At 42.2% G+C, this 21,418-nt stretch overlaps 1 protein-coding gene and 2 long non-coding RNA genes across 4 annotated transcripts in view; all 3 read right to left on the bottom strand.

Moving 5' to 3' along the window:
* Positions 1 to 8,160, bottom strand: part of LOC113010993 (cadherin-12-like) — a 40,633-nt gene extending 32,473 nt beyond the window's left edge. For both annotated transcript variants that reach the window (XR_013903106.1, XM_026150344.2), the window contains exons 1-3: positions 8,029 to 8,160; positions 1,152 to 1,221; positions 388 to 978 (exon numbers count right to left, since the gene is read on the bottom strand). Coding sequence is in view for 1 of the 2 variants with exons in the window: in XM_026150344.2 (XP_026006129.2) it covers positions 388 to 696 (309 nt within the window). In the remaining variant the exon portion in view is untranslated. The remainder of the gene's footprint in view (positions 1 to 387; positions 979 to 1,151; positions 1,222 to 8,028) is intronic.
* Positions 8,161 to 13,985: 5,825 nt separating this feature from the next.
* Positions 13,986 to 17,197, bottom strand: LOC145421968 (uncharacterized). Its single transcript, XR_013903335.1, has 2 exons — positions 14,185 to 17,197; positions 13,986 to 14,093 (listed from the first exon to the last, which is right to left on the bottom strand). It is a non-coding gene; the product is annotated as an uncharacterized LOC145421968 (long non-coding RNA).
* Positions 17,198 to 17,373: 176 nt separating this feature from the next.
* LOC145422047 (uncharacterized) lies at positions 17,374 to 18,139 on the bottom strand. Its single transcript, XR_013903430.1, has 2 exons — positions 17,573 to 18,139; positions 17,374 to 17,481 (listed from the first exon to the last, which is right to left on the bottom strand). It is a non-coding gene; the product is annotated as an uncharacterized LOC145422047 (long non-coding RNA).
* Positions 18,140 to 21,418: the final 3,279 nt, after the last annotated feature.

The following is a 21,418-nucleotide window of genomic DNA, read 5'->3' as shown; positions in this document are numbered from 1 at the left end:
TTTGATAGTTTTCCTCTGATATTTTTAGAGTTCTGTGAGATTTTTTAGTTTTCATGCCTTTTTGTTTTCTTCTTATTTCAAATAAAACATCTCAAAGCATTTGAAATGAAAGCATATATTTTAGCCTTATCTGGATATTTTCTAAAGATTTCATCCAAATCCACTTCCTGGTACAAGCGAGCTCCAAGCAGAAAAATGTAAAAATGAAGCAACATGGACGAGCTAAAAACATCAGGTCTTTTCTGTTAAAATTAACAGAAGGTAAAGAGTCAGTAATGTTGGTAAAGTTGCTGTTTAAAGACAAGTACAGAGTACACACAAGCTCTCTCAAAATAATCTGGTAACAGCATATATAACGATCGTATATAACGATTTTGTTTCGCTTACCTTTCCAACATACTGAGGTTCAGATCCCATGTACTCCTCCAGGACAAAGAACTGGTTCCACACCCATCCTCTCTTAATCCGGTGAGTTCCCAACCTACCCTGCCTCCGCCATCTCCTCTTGCCCTCCACTGATGGAACTTCCCCCAAAGAAGGCCTCAAACTCAGATTTTTCCTCCCTCCACCAGAAAATGTAATGGCACCCCTGCTAGTTCTGTTGTGGAGGGAAGTCTGCAAAGGGATTTGGGAGGAGTGGTCCAATAACAAGCAGGATCCCACCAGGAATATAGTGACATATCTCTTTGTTATCATCAGTGAATGTGTTTGTCAAAAAAAGGGAAAGCAATGTTAAAAACAAACTGGGTTAGTTTGAGGTTGAGAATGAACGTCCAAAGCTGGATTTGACCTGCTGGCACGGACTGGGCAAGAATTCCACTGTATTCCCAGATAATTCATATACTGTCATTGCTCAATCAGGCAAATCTCTGAAGGTCATTGTTGGTTGGCCTGGGTTTGTTGGACCATGAGTTTCGTCCTGTTCTGTGACTGCAGAAGAACCACCTCGTGTTCTCCTCAGTTCCTCAGCAGAGACACCTGGAAGAACAGGTTTAAATAGCAGCATTATAATGTAGACTTGAACAAAACAGTTCAGCTACAAAGTCTCACTTTTGTTACTTACATTTACTTATAAACTTTAAATCTATTAATGCTTTATTACATTTGAAGCTTTAGTGGAGACAAAGTCAGAGAACAAACTATTATCCCACCTGTAATCCTGACACTGCTCTGCAGCGCTGATTGGACAGGTAGTGGAGTACCTGCTGTGACACAGATCCACTGGCACAAGGACATACAGGAAATCTTAATCACACATCAGGATCACTGGTACTGTCATTTTAATGTTTTATTGCCAATTTAAATTGTGTTTGCTTTGTTTTGCATTAAAAGAAGAAAATGGATAGATGGGTGGTCTCAGCATACATTTTTACTTATCTTATTAAAACTTAAGTACTATTACTTAAGTGGGATTATGAACTTTTTTTTATGTAAGCATAATTTTTTTCCCTTCCTTCCTGTCTCAATGGTTTTCTAAAGCAGTTCATTTTGCCTTGTTTGAACCATTAAATACAAGCGGGAGGTGATGTTAATACCTGATTAGTCTTGTCATGCACCTGCTTCACAGACTTACAGTGAATACATAACAACACCTACGCTCACATTGTTGTACGCTCCGTCAGAGGGGCAGTGTCTGAACAGCTGCCATCACTGTGACATAGGGCCAAGGACCTGGTATGGACCCCCCCATGATTCAGTGACTGAATCATCGTTGTTCTTATGATGGGGTTGATGATTTTCTCTCACGTGTTTTTAAATAATTCTTACTGAACTTTTTTGTCTACACACTGTCAGACTGCACGTGTAAAGGCTTCCACAAAAATCACTCACAATCTTCTGGCAGCGCTCTGTCATTTTGATTATTATTATAATAATCTGGGCAATGAGAAAAATGATGAGTACTGAATTACTAAAAGAAACAGCTGACTACTGAAAACTGGGGCATGCTTGATTTTGAAAGTTGCTTATACGAATATAAGTTACGTCATATCTAAAGTTGAATGACGTTTCATTATGAGGGCGACTCATCCTTAACTGTTGTGCTGAGCACAGCAACTAAATATCTCCAAACATTTGTACTTCTGATGCCCGAGCTGGACTAAGTTTTTGGTTGTTTATTATTTGTTTTTCTTAAATTTATTACAAGAAACAGTCAAATAAAGGTTCCATTTAAAAAAAAGAAATCACTTTTAAGTAATTGTAGAACGACCCTCTTTCATCTTTAATTATTCATTTATTTTTTCTTGTTCAGTGACAGAAATCGAATTCATTTTGGGCTGAACGCAGTGTCTTAAAGTCCCATTCAGTCACTGAGAGAGGATCTGCATCCAGACTCTTCTTCATCACAGAGGATGTTTGTTCACACACAGTCCCGATCAAACGTTTAAACCAAAGTTAACTTTCAAACATTTGTTGCCACCATAAAAAAGTCAAACCCATCTATATCTTGTTCAGGCAATTGATTAGGTTTTTTTCATGATGTTGTTTATGTTTTCATTAATTGAATTCATTTATCCACTTGATGGCTGCTCGTTCTCGTCAGAATGCTGTTTTTTGGTAAACAAACACACACTGAGGTTTTAGTCATTGTACCTCATGTAACACAACTATAACCAGTAACAATCTAACATTAGCATTTAATATTTTAGTGTATCAGAACTGCAACAGTGATGCCACCCTCACAGTACACCAGTATTTAAGTTCAAATGTGAAAGCTGTCCAACCCTTTTTAACTGAATATTGTGGCAGAATAATCCACTCATAAAACCAGTCGGTGTTATAACTCTGATTGGAGCACTCTCCAGCACCCCACCCTGTGACTAACAACACTTGGCACTCTGTCATTTGGCCGATAGGCACAAATAACAGCCAGAGCCTGTTCCAACCTGAAGATGCAGGGAAGCAACTCTTTTGTCCACTGGGGAAAGCCAAGGGGCTGCAGGTATACCTAACCCTGGACAACTGCACAGTGCAAGAGAGTCTAACTGCTCTCCACCAAACTGGAGCTTTGTGTTGAGGTGAGCCAGACTATATCTAGTCAGCATCTTCCAACCTTGTGCACCAGCTCGAGCTCCTTCTGCACCAGGGGACACTACATGTACCATAAGCTAGTTTTGAGAGTGCCAGAACCTCTGCCTCTGACTGCTAAGTCTAGTAAGCACCAAACTACGACCTCTTCTGTGGGTGGTGGGCCCACAGGAGGACAGAGCTGTGCCACTTTTTTGCACCCGGCCCCGTGGGCTACGGCCGGCCACCAGAAGCTGAGACTCTACCCTCGGCTAAGTTACCCTTTTGTCTGAGTCCTGGTTTTGTGTCCTCATCCTCACCATGACACACCACAAACATACAGTTTGCAAACTCCCCCTGTTTTGCTGCGGTCATTGCTGATATATAAAACAATATATTAATGTAAAGCTGATGTTTAGTCACTCAATACCATTCTTCAGATTTGTCTATTTAAACTGAATTCAACAGATGCCTCATCAAGATAAATCAAAGCAAAAAGATGATAAAGGGACGAGGAACACTGTAAACAGCTGACCAGCCAGTTCTGTTATTCTCCGGGGAATCTCAGACAGTTTGCATGGAGCTGACTGTGAGCTATGGCTGGGTTTGTTCGCTTCCTCCTTGCATGAAGGCATTGGCCCCGAGGCACAGTCGATGCCTTTCCACAGTCCTGTTCTGCTTTCCTCATGTCATAGCCTATCCCCTGGTATCTCTACCGCACTCTTGAGGCAGTGCTTGGAGACAGACCAAACCTTCTTGCAACTGCATCTATGGACGTGCCGTCCTGGTAGAGCCAGACTACCTGTGCACCGTTTCACAGTTAACCTAAACTTTACCTGAAATTAACTGCACTCAGATTCAAACATATCTTTGCTGTTCAAGCATCTCTAGGTGCCTGAATCATCAGGGAAACTTGCCACATTCAGTGTGACTCTAAATTTAGGGTTTAATGTTTTTAATTTTCATTTCTGTTTTTAATGGCTCATTAAAAACCTTTTTGAATAAGTTATTCTTTTTTAATATCAAATTGTTAGGGTTTGTTTTTTGTTGTGGTCTATTTGTTAGTAATAATTAAAAAATTAGGGCACAGTAATTTAGTGTCCTAATTGCTTAGGAGTTGTCACTATAAAGTAAAATCTCACCATTCTCTAATATATACTACTGGTCAAGTTTTAGAACATCCTAATTTTTCCAGTTATTTGTTGCATTTTAAGTCCTATGAATAGCTTGAAATTGTACAAATTTAAGTGGTGAAATGCCAGAGGTTAAAAACAAAGAATAAATAAGGTACATTTCAGAATTAGACAAAAAGCCTTTTTCGGGGAACACAGCGTGGGTTAACAACCTAAAGCTGTTCTGCAGCGATGGAGGCTGAGCAAGCCTTGAAAGCTGGTGCTACTCAATCCTACAGCTGTTTCAACTTCTCTGGATTTTCTGCATTACTTCCAACCCCCTCTGTCTGCATAAAGCAGTGTTGGAACACACTGTGGTACCCTCGTCAGCATCAGTTGAACAGTACTGTACTGCTGAGAGTAGTGTGTTGGTACAAAATCGTGAGATTAACAGTGGAAGAGAGACAGACCAACATAACACTTATAAATGTCGGTCTGTCCTACAGAGAAACTGCAAAGAAAGTCAAAGTGTCAGTGAGTCCAGTTTCCTTCAGCATCCAAAGGCTCACAAACTGTGACAGGAAGACGTCTGCAGACCCAAAGACACGACTGAATCAGAGGACAAGTTTCTGAGAGGTAACAGCTGTGTGATGGCGGCTCACAGGACAGCAGCTTCAAGCAGCTTCATAGTGGTCGTAGTGAGAAAGTCTCAGTTCCAGCTGTGAAGAGAAACGTTGAGCTGCAGGTTTGACAGGACGAGTTGCAGAAAGAAAGCCAGACGTCAGAATAAGACAGAGGTTTGTCTGGGCCATGAAACACCGACACGGGACGACTGAAGACTGGAAGAAGGTATTATGGACCAGAGATGGACAGTAATGCAATCGGATTACTTATTTCATGTAATGAGTGATGTAAGGGATTACTATTGCAAAAAAAAAAGTAATTCGATTACTGTTACTTTCCTGTAGTCACGCTGCGTTACTGCGTTACTAAACCGTGATTTTGTTTGTGAGAGTGTCTCATGACAATGACGTACGAGTGTGCGACGTCCGTGGCAACAGCTGTGTGGAGATCAACAATGGATCATATGGAGTGATGGAGAGAGTACGACCATGCAGCGTTTAAAGTGTGGAAGTAATCACATTACTTTGAGTTTGATTCTGTAAAAAGTGACAAAAACATTAGTGTCCGGTGTTCACTCTGCGTGGGAAGAAAACTTCTTTTTACAGCGAAAAATGAAACTTGAAATCTGAGCGAGCAGCGAGCGCGCTGCCACAGGAACGTGACATTCACCAAGAAACCCCCGGATCCTCCCACTGACATGACCACTGTGGGCAAACCTCCACCCGCCCCACTCCTGATAAACACAGACAATAGATTTAAGAGCTGCTGAGTCTTTGATTTTATTTTATTTTTTTTACTTGCATCTACTTAAAACATGATTTGACTTTATCTGCTGGAATGTGCAGAAAATAGCTTTAAATGTTGAACACAAGTCAGAGAATGTTGCATATGATTAAATTCTTGCTCGATGCAATGTGCTCAAAGTTCAAAGATTAAAACTAATAAAACATTTTTTAGGAAGAGGCTTTCTGTTGGATTACATCTTATATGATGGATTATGCAGAAAAGTAGAATTGGGCTGAAAGGTCTGTTGCTTTACTACATATTCAGGTTGTGCATCATGTTTTTAAAAGTAACTATTACGTTTGAAAATAAGTAATCAGCAATGTAATGGGATTACTTTTTTGGAGAATAAGTAACTAATTACTTTTTTTAAGTAACTTGAAGAACACTGTTATGGACTGATAAATCAAAATTTGATATCTTCGGGTCATCAGACAGGATCTTTGTACACCGTCGAGTGGGTGAAAGGACGGTTCCATAGTGTGTGGACTGTCAAACACGGAGGAGGAAGTGTGATGGTCTGGAGTCAGCGCTTTCAATATTCACACCATTAGTATCTACTTGATGTGATCTGTAACAAACTATATTATAATTACAATACCGTTTTCTGGCTACTGTAAAAGGCTGAATCCATCTTAGAATACATGGAAAAATTATACACGTCATATGCACAAAGATGAACATTAGATTACTGTCATTTCTAAACCCAGTTACTAGTTTAATAAAAGTATTTTGACTTAAATTATGGAATAAAAGTACAAGATTTTGTTTTACATTAAATTTCATAATAAAACCCAATAACAGCGCATTTCTGCAATATTAGGTTTATGTAAATGTAAAGAACTGTGTTTGACCATATTATTAGTCATTTCATTGTTTCAACTTTATTTACTATATAAAATCTCTTAAAATACACAATATTTTGTGTAAATTTAAAACTAAAACAACCATATTTAAATTATTATGACATGAGGACATTTACTGTAATTTAATTATGGAAACTTTCTTTACTTTGATGTGATGGTACATTTCTGGCACTTGAATATTACTGTTTTTGTTTGTCTGTTTGCTTTTTGGTTTTCTGATGGGGGGGGGGGGTCTTTGGGGGGGGGGGTCTTTGCATTATTGCGTGGTCTTTATTTTACAATATGAAGTTTCTTGAGGTGACCGCTGCTGTGATTTGGCACTACATAAACCTGATTGAAATGAAAAACGCTGCTCGGGTTTGTGTGCGTTCAGTTGTCCACAGCTTACCTGAGGTCCTGACACATCATGCCAGCTGGGTTGAAGTTTAGACTTTGGCTTGATTCTTTTCTCTTTTTAGCCATTTGCTGTAGATTTGCAGGCATGCTTGGGATCATTGTCCTACTGCATGACCCGATTTGGGAAAAGCTTAAGCTGACGGACAGATGGCTGCAGAATTAACTCCAGAATACTTTGATACACAGAGGAGCTCCTTGACAAACTAATACTAATTAAAGGTTCAGGACGAAGCTTTTACACTAATAAGGCTATGGCAGTACAGTGGTGCAGCGGTTAGCATCATCGCCTCACAGGAGAACGGTCCTGGGTTTGAAGCTACTCTGTGTTCTCCCAGTGTCTTATGGATTCTCTCTGAGTGAACACATTTTTTTAAATAAAAGGGACATAAATGGAGGGCTGCCTTGGACATTACAACAATTGTGTAACTTTTCAACATTTAAATGAGATTTAAAGTGCAGCTCAAGTTGCTTTCATTTTTAATGCCCTGAATTTTTCAAATATGACATCTACTAATTGGAAGGTTGTTGGTTTGATCCCTGTTCAGTCCATGCTCCAGTCTGCATGCCTAATATCCTTGGGCATGATACTAAACCCAAGCTGCTGTCCGATGGACCCATCGGGGTGTGAATGTGTGTGAGTTTTAGATAGACAGTAGAACAAACATCCTGTGTAAATGAGGGAAGCAGTCTGAGTGCTCAGGTATAATGAAAAAGCTCTTTAGAAGAACCAGGCCAAATAAATATCATGTCAGGTGAAAGAGGTTAATCACACAGATGCTGTTAGCTGCTGGGAATGTGGTTCACAGGGTTTTTGTGTGTCTATTATTATTGTTTTACTCTTAATGCCACAATTGAAGCTTCTTTTTTAACAGTCCACATTTGGCAAACGAGTCATGTTGAAAGAATATGATGCACTCTCAAACTATTATAACGTGTATGAATGCAACAGTGCAACAATGCTTGCAGTGCAGTGCAGAAAGTGAACATGTGTTCCTGTGTGGGAAAGCACAACACGGCCTTGTTGCAGCTCCCGTTACTGCAGCTGACACTTCTTGAACTGATTTAAGACAGAGCCTGGAAGCTCCCCCCCCCCGACTTACTGCTTACCTCTCACGCTAAAGCTTGCTAACCTTGATGCTTGTTGACACATAGAAATAAAAGCTTTGTTAAGAAATCACAGAAACTTCCATTTAATTTCCGTGTGCAGAGTCAGCACCCCGTGGTACTTGCAGTGCATTTACCTCACAGAAGCCTTCCAGTGTCCCTCCACGCTGCTGGAAGTTAAGTCCAAATATTTCTCCCTCTGTGGCGAGCTCCTCTGTCAGTTCACTCCACTGAACTAAAACCATGCTCCATGTGCACTCACCCCCTGCCTCCCTCTGTATCCTCCAATCTCTCTGTCTCTTTCCTTCTAAATCCCTCCCTCCTTCTCATCGTACTCTTGACCCGCTCGCTTTCTCTTGCTTTTGTTTCAGTTCAGTTCAGTTGTTCCATATTGATATAATAGTTTTTTAAACCATAATGCCATAGCATGAAAATACAATTTAATTAACCCTTTTACACCTAACATAGAACAAATCCACCAGAGTTTCTTTCACATTTTTACATGCTGTTGTGGCATTTTTGGAACATTTCAAGTTTCAAACACTATGCATCAGTACAAGCATTATATCCCAAATTTTAAAAAACTGTATAATATGTATGTATTCAGTCCACATGTAAGTATTAAGTGTCACAATTTTCTAGTTACAGAAATGTCAAACATACATCCCTCAAAAAAGCTGTTATATTAATTTTTATAAACTGCAGCAAAAATGAAAATAGATATTACTGTGCACCATTTTCAAAAAAGGGAAATGTATCTGTCATTTATGCTGACGTGACATAACATATACGATGGTAACGTCAGGTTTGTAGTGCTTTGTTGCTTGGTCTAAGTATTTGTTGATGTTGATATTGTTAGTGTTGTTTTAAAGAGATGAAACACTGCAGCACAGGCTGACTTACATCATGTAGCTGGCACAGAAGTAACTCTGTATATGTATAGATTCAATGAATTCATTAAAAACTGCATTAAATCATTAATTAAATGTTCCATTAATTAATTAGGATTGGAATTAATTGATTAAATAAATATTTCAATAATTCATTGAATGTCCATTCGTTTCATTTAAAAAATGAATAAGTGATTTCTTTATTTCCAATTGTATTTAATTAATAACACATTTAATTAATTATTTAATGGCGTATTTATTTAATTCATTCTGGCACTCCTGGCGCTGCGGCTGTGGTAATTAATTAATGTTATCAAAGTCAGGGGGGCGGGGTTAACGCTGCCACTGCAGCTTGTCTAACACCTGATTGGTTACCGTGCAAACTAAGCCAAGACAGTTGATCCCGGATAATCGATGGCTTTGAACTGTTGGTGGTGTGGACCAGTGTGGATAAAATCAGATTAGCATCAGATTTGTGTGGGGTGTTGGTGTTTCGGTCATGTTACGTTTAACCATGAAACACATCGTGCAGACTTCTGGATGTTAGAAGAAAACTAATGAGTCCTTCATAACTAAACGTGTTAATAGCACCTTTAGATTTATATCATAGTTTGCTTGTATTTCAGTAATAACCTATTTATTTCAGTAGTGGTGCACAGTTCTTACCTGTTTGTCCTGTTCGGCTGTCAGTGAAGGCTGATCGCAGATCTCATTAAATCAGTAAACTGTGTAAAATGGTCTGTATTTGTATAGCGCTTTACACATCCAGTCATCCACCCATTCACACACACATTCACACACTGGTGAGGGCAGCTACGTTGCAGCCACAGCCACCCTGGGGCGCACTGACAGAGGCGAGGCTGCCGGACACTGGCGCCACCGGGCCCTCTGACCACCACCAGTAGGCAACGGGTCAAGTGTCTCGCCCAAGGACACAACGACCGAGACTGTGACTGGGGCTCGAACCGGCAACCTTCCGATTACAACCCTTTCGCCCACGTATGATCTTCAGTTTCTGTCCCTGTCAGGCTATCTGAATAATTAGGTTGTGCTTTGAACAGAAACCGGCCTTTTTCACAGAAATAATGAGAGGAACTGGGAGTAATTTCTTTGATGGAGAAGGACAAAAAGGCAAAAGCCACTAAGTACAGTATCTGTGACCACCAGGAGAACAATTTCAACTGTGACAGTGAGTCACAAACCATAAGAAACTGTTCTGATGCAACATTTGACATGCTTACAAAAAGTCCAACAATACCTTTTCTTTCATTTTTTTTTAATTGTTTGCTTGTTTTACAAAAGCAGTCATAAAGCATCAATAAATATTTGGTCTTCATTCAGAATGAATTAAAGTATTATCTCCTCCCTGTCTTAGTGCCATGACATTGCATGCACTGGTGCGGCTGATCCCAACACTCAGGGACTAAAGCTCTGTGGTTTACAAGAGCCAGCAGCTCTTCGTTCCCGGACATTCAAAGGTTGTAAGTAAAGTTGTAAACAAGGTTGTAAAAAAGATATATTTTTACTAATGGTATCTGTTTCTTATGGACTCAGGAACCCCACATTTATTGTGTGAGCATCACTGCATCAGTTAATTTGGTTATTTGCATTGTTAATGTTATTGTAAACCATGTTGTATTTAATGCATTTGCAGGTGGATGCAGACGTCCTGCTGTTTGTGCTGGGCCCTGACTTCAGTGAAGGAAGGCTGACAGACGACAGCGGGAGATGCGTGTCATCAGTTTTCTTCTTACAGAAGTTGGAAGATGACGGCAACAGTACTCCATACCACAACTGTTTCACAATCTTGAACACCTTTACCTGACATTTTATACAGTTTATTTATTTCTACTTGGTGTGTCCTTTGGTTAAAAAATGCAGGGATGGTCAGATCAGCTTGTTTCTTGCAACAATTTTTAAATAAGTTCAAACTGTTTAGACAAGGAAGAATGGCTGCCAGAACAGGATAAAAATCAGTCATTATATATACACACATTTTGTTTTCTTTGAAGAGCATCCTCACACAAAACATCACATCCTGGTATACGGATATCTGTGTTCAGGACCAAAAAGCTCTTCAGAGAGTGATCTGTGTGTCAAGACGCTGCTGCAGGTCTGTTCTCCCGTTCCTACAGGACATTTACACCAGGAGATGCTGGTCCAGAGCAGCTCAGATGTTAAAGGACTCGTTCCATCCAGGTAACAAACTGCTTCAGCTTCTGCAATCAGGCAGAAGGTTCCACACTATCAGGGTCAAATCAGAAACGCTATGTACGTGACAAATAAAGTATCTTGAAAATATATATTAATTAATATTTTCTTTTTAAACTTCCCAACCTTTGATTCCACCCATCACTTGTTTTAATGTGTAAGCTGACTAAAGAAAATCACAAAGAACTGCAGTAAGTTGAAGGCATTTTTACAGTACGACAATATTTTAAATTTCTATTAAACGTTCTGGTGACAAACTGGCAACCTGTCCAGGGTTACCAACAAGCTGCTGCTGAGTGCGCCAAAAGAATTAAGAGGAAAATATCAGACTTAAGAGAAGAGTGGTTCATCTAAAAAAGCATTTTATTTCTAGAGTCGAGTGTTTGCAACGGAGATTACAGTCATGGCCACATTTATTTTGTCAGTGAGACAAATTGTTTTATGCACTTTGTTTCTTCAATTTTTATTTTTGGTAAAGAATCATAAGTCAATCATAAATATTTCCAAAGTTTTGAAGCCAAACATTGGCAAACTATTTTAATGTTTGACAGTTGTGGCACTCCCAACCTCTGGATGTGTGTTACATGTTTTCATGGACAAAAGTGACCCCAACAACGAATTACCGTCATTTGAGAACTTCCTTCCAACAGTGACTGTTGAAATCATGCATAGAGATGTTTAAGCACCAGGCACTGATGTAAAAAAAACAAAACAAAAAACGCTACTGCCATCTACTGGCAAAAACACTGACATCTTTATGAGCTTGGTGAGAAGAGTTTGACCTTTGATTATAAACACTTTTTCCAGACATAAACCTTCCTCGCTCTGTTCCACGGGCAGTAAACATGTATTTAAACATGTATCAGGCTATTTGAACATTCTCCCTGATGCTCTCTGACCCTCTCGTGCACACACAGTCCAAAGGATAAAACGTCGACTTTCTCACAGTTTGTCTGACTTCAGTCATGGCCAAAGGTTTCTGCATGAATTTTATGTTTCATACACTTTGCCACTTCATTTTTATTGAGATTATTATTCACGTTTGTATTTAGTGATGATCTATCGTCAGTATGTCGCACAGTTCAAAGACTTAGATGCTAGTGGTGATACTGCCAAAACCTTTGTGCATGACTGTAAATGCTTACAAAATGTACAAATGCCAATACAATCATGTAGAATTATATTTTTAAGGTGAACTTGTGCAAACTAAGTATATCTTTAACAGAAGACTTCAAGCTGAGCAGTTAGAAGAAAGGTGGTGTGATTGCAGTGTTGTAAATGACAGGTGGTGCAATCCAGGACGTGTTAGCGTGAAGGAAGGACTCAGCTCGTCAGACACTGGACTTTTAGCTGTGAGTGTGCGCCCATGTTATTTACCACAGGTATTCTCCACTATATTAACTAGTGTTTACTTCCACCATCAGCATTTCAGCTAAACTTTGTATTTTGATGTTAGTCTGGAGAGTTTGCCGTATGACCAGCTTCTGAGGTTGATGTCTTCTGCAGCAGATTCAAAGCTATGCGTCAGAAGAACTGCAAAGAATATTACAGATAGGGTGGATGCAAGGGTGTAGCCCTGACATAGCCAAACACAACACTACCCTTCATGTCTTCATAAGAAGACCTGATGATGCTGAAGAGCCTTGGAGGACATTCAATCTTCTTTCATATCTGTAAGAGCTATGAAGGCTGCCTTTTGTCCCTGTTCTCCTGCAGCTGTCACCATGTGGACCTGTTGGCACAGAGTCCAAATGGCAGCTGTGGGTAGACTCTCTCTGCCAACACAATTATGGCTTTTCAGAGAAACTTGTGTAAAGAGATGGTGAGGAGAGAAATATTGCAGTTGCTCCCGTCATCTTTGTTATGTCAGAGTGTGACTATGTTGGCATTTATCATATCTTGCAGCACAGAACCGTCCCTCCAACAGAGGCAAAGGATTTCACGCAGTTTGATGATGATAGTCCCTTTGCAGCACTCTCAGACCTCAGCAGGAATGTCATGTTTCCCAGGTTCTCTGCCAGACGCGAGACAGTCCAGGGTTTTGCTGAGTTCTTTTAGATGAGGGTTTGTCCAGCTGCTTTAGCACATGCAGTCAGTGGTGTTCAGGGCTTCTTCAGTTACAACGTTCTCCCTGACATACAGCTCAGAGTAGTGCTCTACTCAGCCTCCATCTGTTGTACTTAATCCTGGATTAACTTGCCTGTTGTGAACTTTAGAGGTGTGGTTCTCTTCTGTATGGAGCCCACAGCCTGCCTGATTCAGTCCTAGCCTGTGTCAGCTGTATGTCAGAGCAGAGCTAGAACCAGTACTTGTTGTCACCTGGCAATCTGCTGCAGGTTGCTCAGAGGACCAGAAGTGGCTGGTTTTGTGTGGGTGGGGTTTTCTCTTCTCCTCCATGACAGGTGTCATTTTCTCAGAGTATTCCTCAAACCACACTGCAGACCTGCTGGTCTTCTCATAATATACATTCTGCAAAAACGAGCAATAAGGATAATATATAAAACCACTGGTTTGGTTGACGTCAGAACTGCACTAAGACTGTGCAAAGCAGCAAATAAATCTGTGTGGGCTACCAGCAGCCTTTGATTAGATGATCTCAGGCTGCAAAGAGGGAACGTGGGGTTCTTTTTTTTTTTTTTCCCCGATATTTTTATTAAAGTTTTTGCATCGACTTTTACAAAAGACAAATTGAACAATATGCCGTTTTCTTTTTAAAGAACATAAAGCAATATAAGACATACACTCCCACCTCATAATTATAGCAGTACCAGTGGGTGTACAAACAGAAAAAGGAAAAAATCCAATCTAATAATACTAGTAACAAACCCTAGGGTACAAGACAACAGTTCCTGAGTGTACAAGGGAGATGTGGAGAGTATCCAAAACCCCCACCTCCACACAGATGTTACAGGAGGTCTGTTAAGAGAGCCTCCATGCAAAAAGAATAGGAATTCTAGTGAGGACCAGCAACAAACCACCACGCACACACTGCAATGGGTTACACAAAATTTATTCGTTCTTCCTCTAGGCAAACTACCGGCTGAAGACAACCCCGGCCAGGGATCCAAAGCCCAAAGACCACCGCGGTCCGAGTTCCTCGCCTAGTTACAAACAGGGGAGAGAGGGTCACTGCACGAACACGCAACCAACCGTATCAATCCTGCAGCTCCATAAAACAGGTTTGCCACCCACCTTTTCGGGCTTTAACTTTGTTCGAGGCTGGGTCTCCACATTACCTCCCGGCAGTTAAACTTCCCCGAGCTGGTCCAGTTCTTCTTATCGGGGCGCAGGAGGTCTCCAGTCTAGTGCTCGTTTTCCTCTTTTCCAATACGTCCTTTTTTCCCAGCACGTCCTCTCTTTTCCAGCACGTCCTCTCTTTTCCAGCACGTCCTCTCTTTTCCAGCACGTCCTCTCACAGCTCCATAGGAATACGTCCTCCTTTCCACATCCTCCGTTTCGTTAAAAGCAAAAACCAGGCCAGGCTAAAAAAATCCTTTCTATTAAAAATGCGCACACTTTGTCCTGGATCTCCGGGGCTCTCCTGCTTCACCGAGGTCCTACTAAAAACAACAACCACACTTCCTGCTTCCTCTCCCCTTTATAAAGAGGAACTCCAATCAGCCGCTCCCTGTATTCAACTCCGCCTCACTGGCAGCTAGGCTAGAGTAAAATCTCCCCTCCCACACAGGTGCAACAACCGTAAATAAACACAAAAACATGCAATTAATCCAAAACAAACTCAAAAACAAAACCAACAAAACTTAAGGGGGGGGGGGGGTTTTCTCTCCGTCCTTTCCCACCATGCTATACTCCGTAACACCCACCCCAACTTTTTCCTAGCCCGTCCTCGGGCACTCTACTAAGTATATCGAGGTGGGGGCTTCCCGAGATTTTCACGGGCCGATCTCCTTAAACCCTCCTGAGTTGCAGGGGCGGACTTGTTGGAGGACGGATAGTGACCTGGCCCTGGCATCTGCTGTGCCATACTCCATAGAAGTAACCACTGGTCTGAGGCTGTTGCTATATCATGCGCAGCTGCCGTTCCTGGTTCTAAGGCGCCACCTCCTGTTTTATCATTGACGGAAGGCAAGAAAGTACATATGCGCAGGCGATTACGATGGACCACTCTAACAGGCCCATCTTTACCTTCTGGCCGAACTCTGTAGACTGGGTTCATAGGGTTTGGCTGGCCAACTACAATTTGGATCTCTTCCTCCCAGTGTGCTGCCAGTTTACCCTGTCCGTCCCTTCTTGTCGTATGGACTAAAACCCTTTCCCCCGGGAGCAATGGTGCTGCCCTAGCCCCAACATCATACCTGTCCTTCATCCGGCCTGCAGCCTTCTGGCTGCTCTTTTCCACCATCTGGTATGCCAGCCTCAAGCGCTCATGATGTCTCCTCACCCACTCCTGCGTCGTGGTTGACTCCATGGGTCTCTTCGTCCCCATAAACAGCTCGCCTGGCAGACGAGCATTCCATCCAAACATCAGGTAATGGGGGGTGTAACCTGTAGACGCATGGACAGAGTTATTATAAGCCTGGAGCAGTTCGGGCAAACATTGTACCCACCGAGTCCGCCTCTCTTCCTCTAGGGTGGACAGCATATTTATTAATGTCTGATTGAAACGCTCACAGGCCCCATTTCCCTGAGGATGATAGGCAGTAGTTCGACTTTTCTGACAATTATAGTACTGACAGAGCTCCTTTATGAGGGCGGACTCGAAATTAGCCCCTTGATCCGAGTGCAGTTGTTCTGGGCATCCAATTGGCTGAATAATATGTCTCAACAACATCTTCGCTGTAGTTGCAGCGGTCTGGTCCCTGGTAGGTATTGCCCAAGCATACTTTGTAAACAAATCAGTGGCGACCAAAATGTACTGGTATGAGTCTGCCGGTCTACCTAATGTCAGGAAATCAACTGCCACGGTTTGGAGAGGTGCGTGTGTAAGAACAGGGCTAAGTGGGGCCCGACCGTCACCACGACCTTTATGACGTACACACCGTTCACAGGATGTTGTCCAGTCCCGCACTCTCTTCTCCATTTGAAGCCAATAAAAACTACGGCGCAGCATCGAAAGTGTCTTTGCCACCCCCAAATGACCATTCCTTTCATGGAAAGCCTTCCATGTTGGTTGCTGTTCCTCCAAAGGAACAAGGATTTGGTAGTACGCCTCACAGGTGTTGGAATCCACCCCCCTGCGGACCAGAACACCCTCCAACAACTCCAGCCGTGACCATTGTTTCATGTAGTTTAAGACTGCAGTAGGCTCCTGGCGTCTTTCCTCCCCAGATGGCATCTTTCCTCGGGCCATGTAGTATCTCACTCTATGCAACGTGGGGTCCTGCTCTTGTAAGCCTTGCCAGCATCCTGGATCCCAATCGATGTTCACAGCCTGAACCCATGCTTTTTCGTCCACACTCTGTGGAGGCACCAAATCCTGGGGTTGCACCTGCAATGGCATTCTAGACAGAACATCAGCATTCACATTTTCCTGGCCAGGCCGATACTTAATATCAAATTGATAATTTGCGAGCTGGGCTACCCACCGTTGTTCCACTGCGCCCACTTTTGCAGTCGATAAATGGACCAATGGATTATTATCAGTATAAACTGTGAACAGAGACCCCCATAGATAATCTTTAAATTTCTCAGTCACCGCCCACTTCAGAGCGAGCAGCTCCAGTTTAAAGGAGCTATAGTTTGCATCATCCCTTTCGGCGGGTGCTAAGCTTCTGCTAGCATAGGCTATCACACATTCCTTCCCATCTTGTACTTGAGACAGTACTGCACCAAGGCCCACTTTACTGGCATCCGTATAAAGCCGGAAGGGTAATCTGAAATCAGCAAAAGCTAAAATAGGAGCCTCGAGCAATTTCTGCTTCAGAAGATCAAAGGACTGCTGACAATCCTCATCCCAATTTATGGGGATATTCTGTTTTTTATTCTTCGGTACTCCCACTAGCAGCGAGTTAAGAGGCCTAGCAACACCCGCAAACCCTGCAATGAACCGCCGATAATAACCGGCAAAGCCCAAGAAGGAACGCACCTGATGAATAGTCTGCGGGGCCGGCCACTTCTGTACAGCGGCAATCTTATCAGGGTCCGGAGCCACACCCTCACTGTTCACCAGGTGACCCAGGAACTTCACCTGTTGCTGGAAAAGAACACATTTATCAGGTCGCAACTTCAGCCCATGGCTCTTCAATCTTGCAAACACTGCCTGCAGATGTTCTAGGTGGCTGTCAAAATCCGGTGAATATACTATCACATCATCCTGTCGACAACGCCAAATGTTACAGGAGGTCTGTTAAGAGAGCCTCCATGCAAAAAGAATAGGAATTCTAGTGAGGACCAGCAACAAACCACCACGCACACACTGCAATGGGTTACACAAAATTTATTCGTTCTTCCTCTAGGCAAACTACCGGCTGAAGACAACCCCGGCCAGGGATCCAAAGCCCAAAGACCACCGCGGTCCGAGTTCCTCGCCTAGTTACAAACAGGGGAGAGAGGGTCACTGCACGAACACGCAACCAACCGTATCAATCCTGCAGCTCCATAAAACAGGTTTGCCACCCACCTTTTCGGGCTTTAACTTTGTTCGAGGCTGGGTCTCCACATTACCTCCCGGCAGTTAAACTTCCCCGAGCTGGTCCAGTTCTTCTTATCGGGGCGCAGGAGGTCTCCAGTCTAGTGCTCGTTTTCCTCTTTTCCAATACGTCCTTTTTTCCCAGCACGTCCTCTCTTTTCCAGCACGTCCTCTCTTTTCCAGCACGTCCTCTCTTTTCCAGCACGTCCTCTCACAGCTCCATAGGAATACGTCCTCCTTTCCACATCCTCCGTTTCGTTAAAAGCAAAAACCAGGCCAGGCTAAAAAAATCCTTTCTATTAAAAATGCGCACACTTTGTCCTGGATCTCCGGGGCTCTCCTGCTTCACCGAGGTCCTACTAAAAACAACAACCACACTTCCTGCTTCCTCTCCCCTTTATAAAGAGGAACTCCAATCAGCCGCTCCCTGTATTCAACTCCGCCTCACTGGCAGCTAGGCTAGAGTAAAATCTCCCCTCCCACACAGGTGCAACAACCGTAAATAAACACAAAAACATGCAATTAATCCAAAACAAACTCAAAAACAAAACCAACAAAACTTAAGGGGGGGGGGGGGGTTTTCTCTCCGTCCTTTCCCACCATGCTATACTCCGTAACACAGACACAAACAAAAAAAAAAAAAAACCCACACATGATAAATGGTCAGCTTAGTTATAGGGATAAATCAATTCTGTTAGAGAAAAGAAATATGTATAAAGTAGTTAAATAAATACCATCAATAGAATCCATATACTTAAACTTAGGCCTCTTACTTGAACATAAGATAAGAAAAAATAAAATATGATAGAGTCTGAGCTGGCTAATTGGGAGCATTGCGAGACCGCAAAGTCTGAACAAGATCAAAAAAGGGTTGCCAGGTCTTAAAAAATTTGGCCGTAGACCCGCGCAGGGTGAATTTAATCTTTTCGAGTTTGCTAAAATGCAGAACGTCTCTGATCCAGATTTCCCAGGATGGGGCAGAAGGGGACTTCCAACATAGCAATATTCTGCGTCTTGCCAATAAGGTGAGAAATGCGACCAGATCCGCTTGAGGCGTCGGCAAGGCAACTGAATCAGGAAGAACCCCAAACAAAGCAGTTAAGGGCACAGGTTGGAGGGTTAGCTGGATGATCTTAGATAAAATCAAGAAAATATTAATCCAGTATTGTTTGAGGGATGAACATGACCAAAACATATGCATTAAAGAGGCAGGTGTTTGATGACAACGGTCGCAGTCAGGGCTAAGATTGGGGTATATTTGAGCTAGTCTGGCCTTAGTCCAATGTACACGGTGCAGAATCTTACATTGAATCAGCCCATGTTTGGCACAGAATGAGGAGCCATGGACCCGGTAAAGAATTTTATCCCAAGAGTCATCCTGAATCACACACCCCAGATCCTGCTCCCATGCCAATTTAATAGCCGAGATTGAAGAGTTGCCAAAGGAACATATTCTCCCATACAAACAGGAGATCAGGCCCTGTAATGAGGGCGGAGGCAATAGAAGGTTATCAAAGTCATGATAAGAAGGTCTAGATGGGAACTGAGAGGATTTCTCCTTAACAAAACTCCGGATTTGTAAATAGCGAAACAAGTGACTTTTTGGAAGGCCAAATTTCAATGAGAGCTGTTCAAAGGAGGCAAATGTATTCTGAATGTACAGATCAGAAAAAGACCTGATACCCAAAGAGGCCCACAAATAAAAAGCACCATCAGCTAACGAAGGCTGAAAAGAGGGATTTTTCAAGATGGGTGATTGAAGGGGAAAAAAGGTCAACTTAAAATAACGACGAAATTGATACCATATTTTCAAGGTAACTTTGACAATAGAGTTATTATAAGAGCCTGTACTCGAAGGCTGCTTTTGGGCATAAATCAGGGCTGGTAAAGAGGCTGAGAGACAGGAAGAAGTCTCCAAACTGAGCCAGGCCGGGGCATTATTCGTGTCTTCCCCCTGTAGCCAATACCTGAGAATACGAATATTACATGCCCAATAATAGAACATAAAGTTTGGTAAAGCCATCCCCCCCATCTTTTTCGGTCTTTGAAGATATGTCTTGCGTATTCTGGGTGTTTTTTTGTTTCAGATAAACCCAGACAGAATCTGGGGTTCTAAAAGATCACAGACTCAGACAGGAGCGTCCCGAGTCAGAGCTTTAAAAGTCAGTAATACGATTTCAAAATGAATTCTATAATGTTCAGATTACAGCTTGGTGATAAAGTGGTAAAAGTAGGGTAACAAGGAGGGAAACAAGAACGTAATAATTCTAAGTTTCTAAGTACCACTCAATTACCTATGGTAGTTCTGTGTAATCAGGGGATTACCACAAACCCCAGCCCCAGACAGGGTGCAGGAGACCACTTCCCCGCTTGTCTGTGTTAAAAGTAGCCCATTGGGTGCATGTGTTGGTGTATATGGGTGTATGGGGTGTAAATAGTGAGAATGACTGGGTGAAAACTAAAATGCTATTAAAATTGAAAGGACAGATATGACACAAGCACAGTATATATATGGCTAAATACAGGGAGTGCAGAATTATTAGGCAAGTTGTATTTTTGAGGAATAATTTTATTATTGAACAACAACCATGTTCTCAATGAACCCAAAAAACTCATTAATATCAAAGCTGAATGTTTTTGGAAGTAGTTTTTAGTTTGTTTTTAGTTTTAGCTATTTTAGGGGGATATCTGTGTGTGCAGGTGACTATTACTGTGCATAATTATTAGGCAACTTAACAAAAAACAAATATATACCCATTTCAATTATTTATTTTTACCAGTGAAACCAATATAACATCTCCACATTCACAAATATACATTTCTGACATTCAAAAACCAAACAAAAACAAAGCAGCGACCAATATAGCCACCTTTCTTTGCAAGGACACTCAAAAGCCTGCCATCCATGGATTCTGTCAGTGTTTTGATCTGTTCACCATCAACATTGCGTGCAGCAGCAACCACAGCCTCCCAGACACTGTTCAGAGAGGTGGACTGTTTTCCCTCCTTGTAAATCTCACATTTGATGATGGACCACAGGTTCTCAATGGGGTTCAGATCAGGTGAACAAGGAGGCCATGTCATTAGTTTTTCTTCTTTTATACCCTTTCTTGCAGCCACGCTGTGGAGTACTTGGACGCGTGTGATGGAGCATTGTCCTGCATGAAAATCATGTTTTTCTTGAAGGATGCAGACTTCTTCCTGTACCACTGCTTGAAGAAGGTGTCTTCCAGAAACTGGCAGTAGGACTGGGAGTTGAGCTTGACTCCATCCTCAACCCGAAAAGGCCCCACAAGCTCATCTTTGATGATACCAGCCCAAACCAGTACTCCACCTCCACCTTGCTGGCGTCTGAGTGGGACTGGAGCTCTCTGCCCTTTACCAATCCAGCCACGGGCCCATCCATCTGGCCCATCAAGACTCACTCTCATTTCATCAGTCCATAAAACCTTAGAAAAACCAGTCTTGAGATATTTCTTGGCCCAGTCTTGACGTTTCAGCTTGTGTGTCTTGTTCAGTGGTGGTCGTCTTTCAGCCTTTCTTACCTTGGCCATGTCTCTGAGTATTGCACACCTTGTGCTTTTGGGCACTCCAGTGATGTTGCAGCTCTGAAATATGGCCAAACTGGTGGCAAGTGGCATCTTGGCAGCTGCACGCTTGACTTTTCTCAGTTCATGGGCAGTTATTTTGCGCCTTGGTTTTTCCACACGCTTCTTGCGACCCTGTTGACTATTTTGAATGAAACGCTTGATTGTTCGATGATCACGCTTCAGAAGCTTTGCAATTTTGAGACTGCTGCATCCCTCTGCAAGATATCTCACTATTTTTGACTTTTCT

Source organism: Astatotilapia calliptera, chromosome 18, assembly GCF_964374335.1.
Source record: "Astatotilapia calliptera chromosome 18, fAstCal68.1, whole genome shotgun sequence".
Taxonomy (NCBI): Eukaryota; Metazoa; Chordata; class Actinopteri; order Cichliformes; family Cichlidae; genus Astatotilapia; species Astatotilapia calliptera.
Note: the sequence above shows the minus strand (reverse complement) of the source record. Positions and strands in the feature narration are given on the sequence as shown.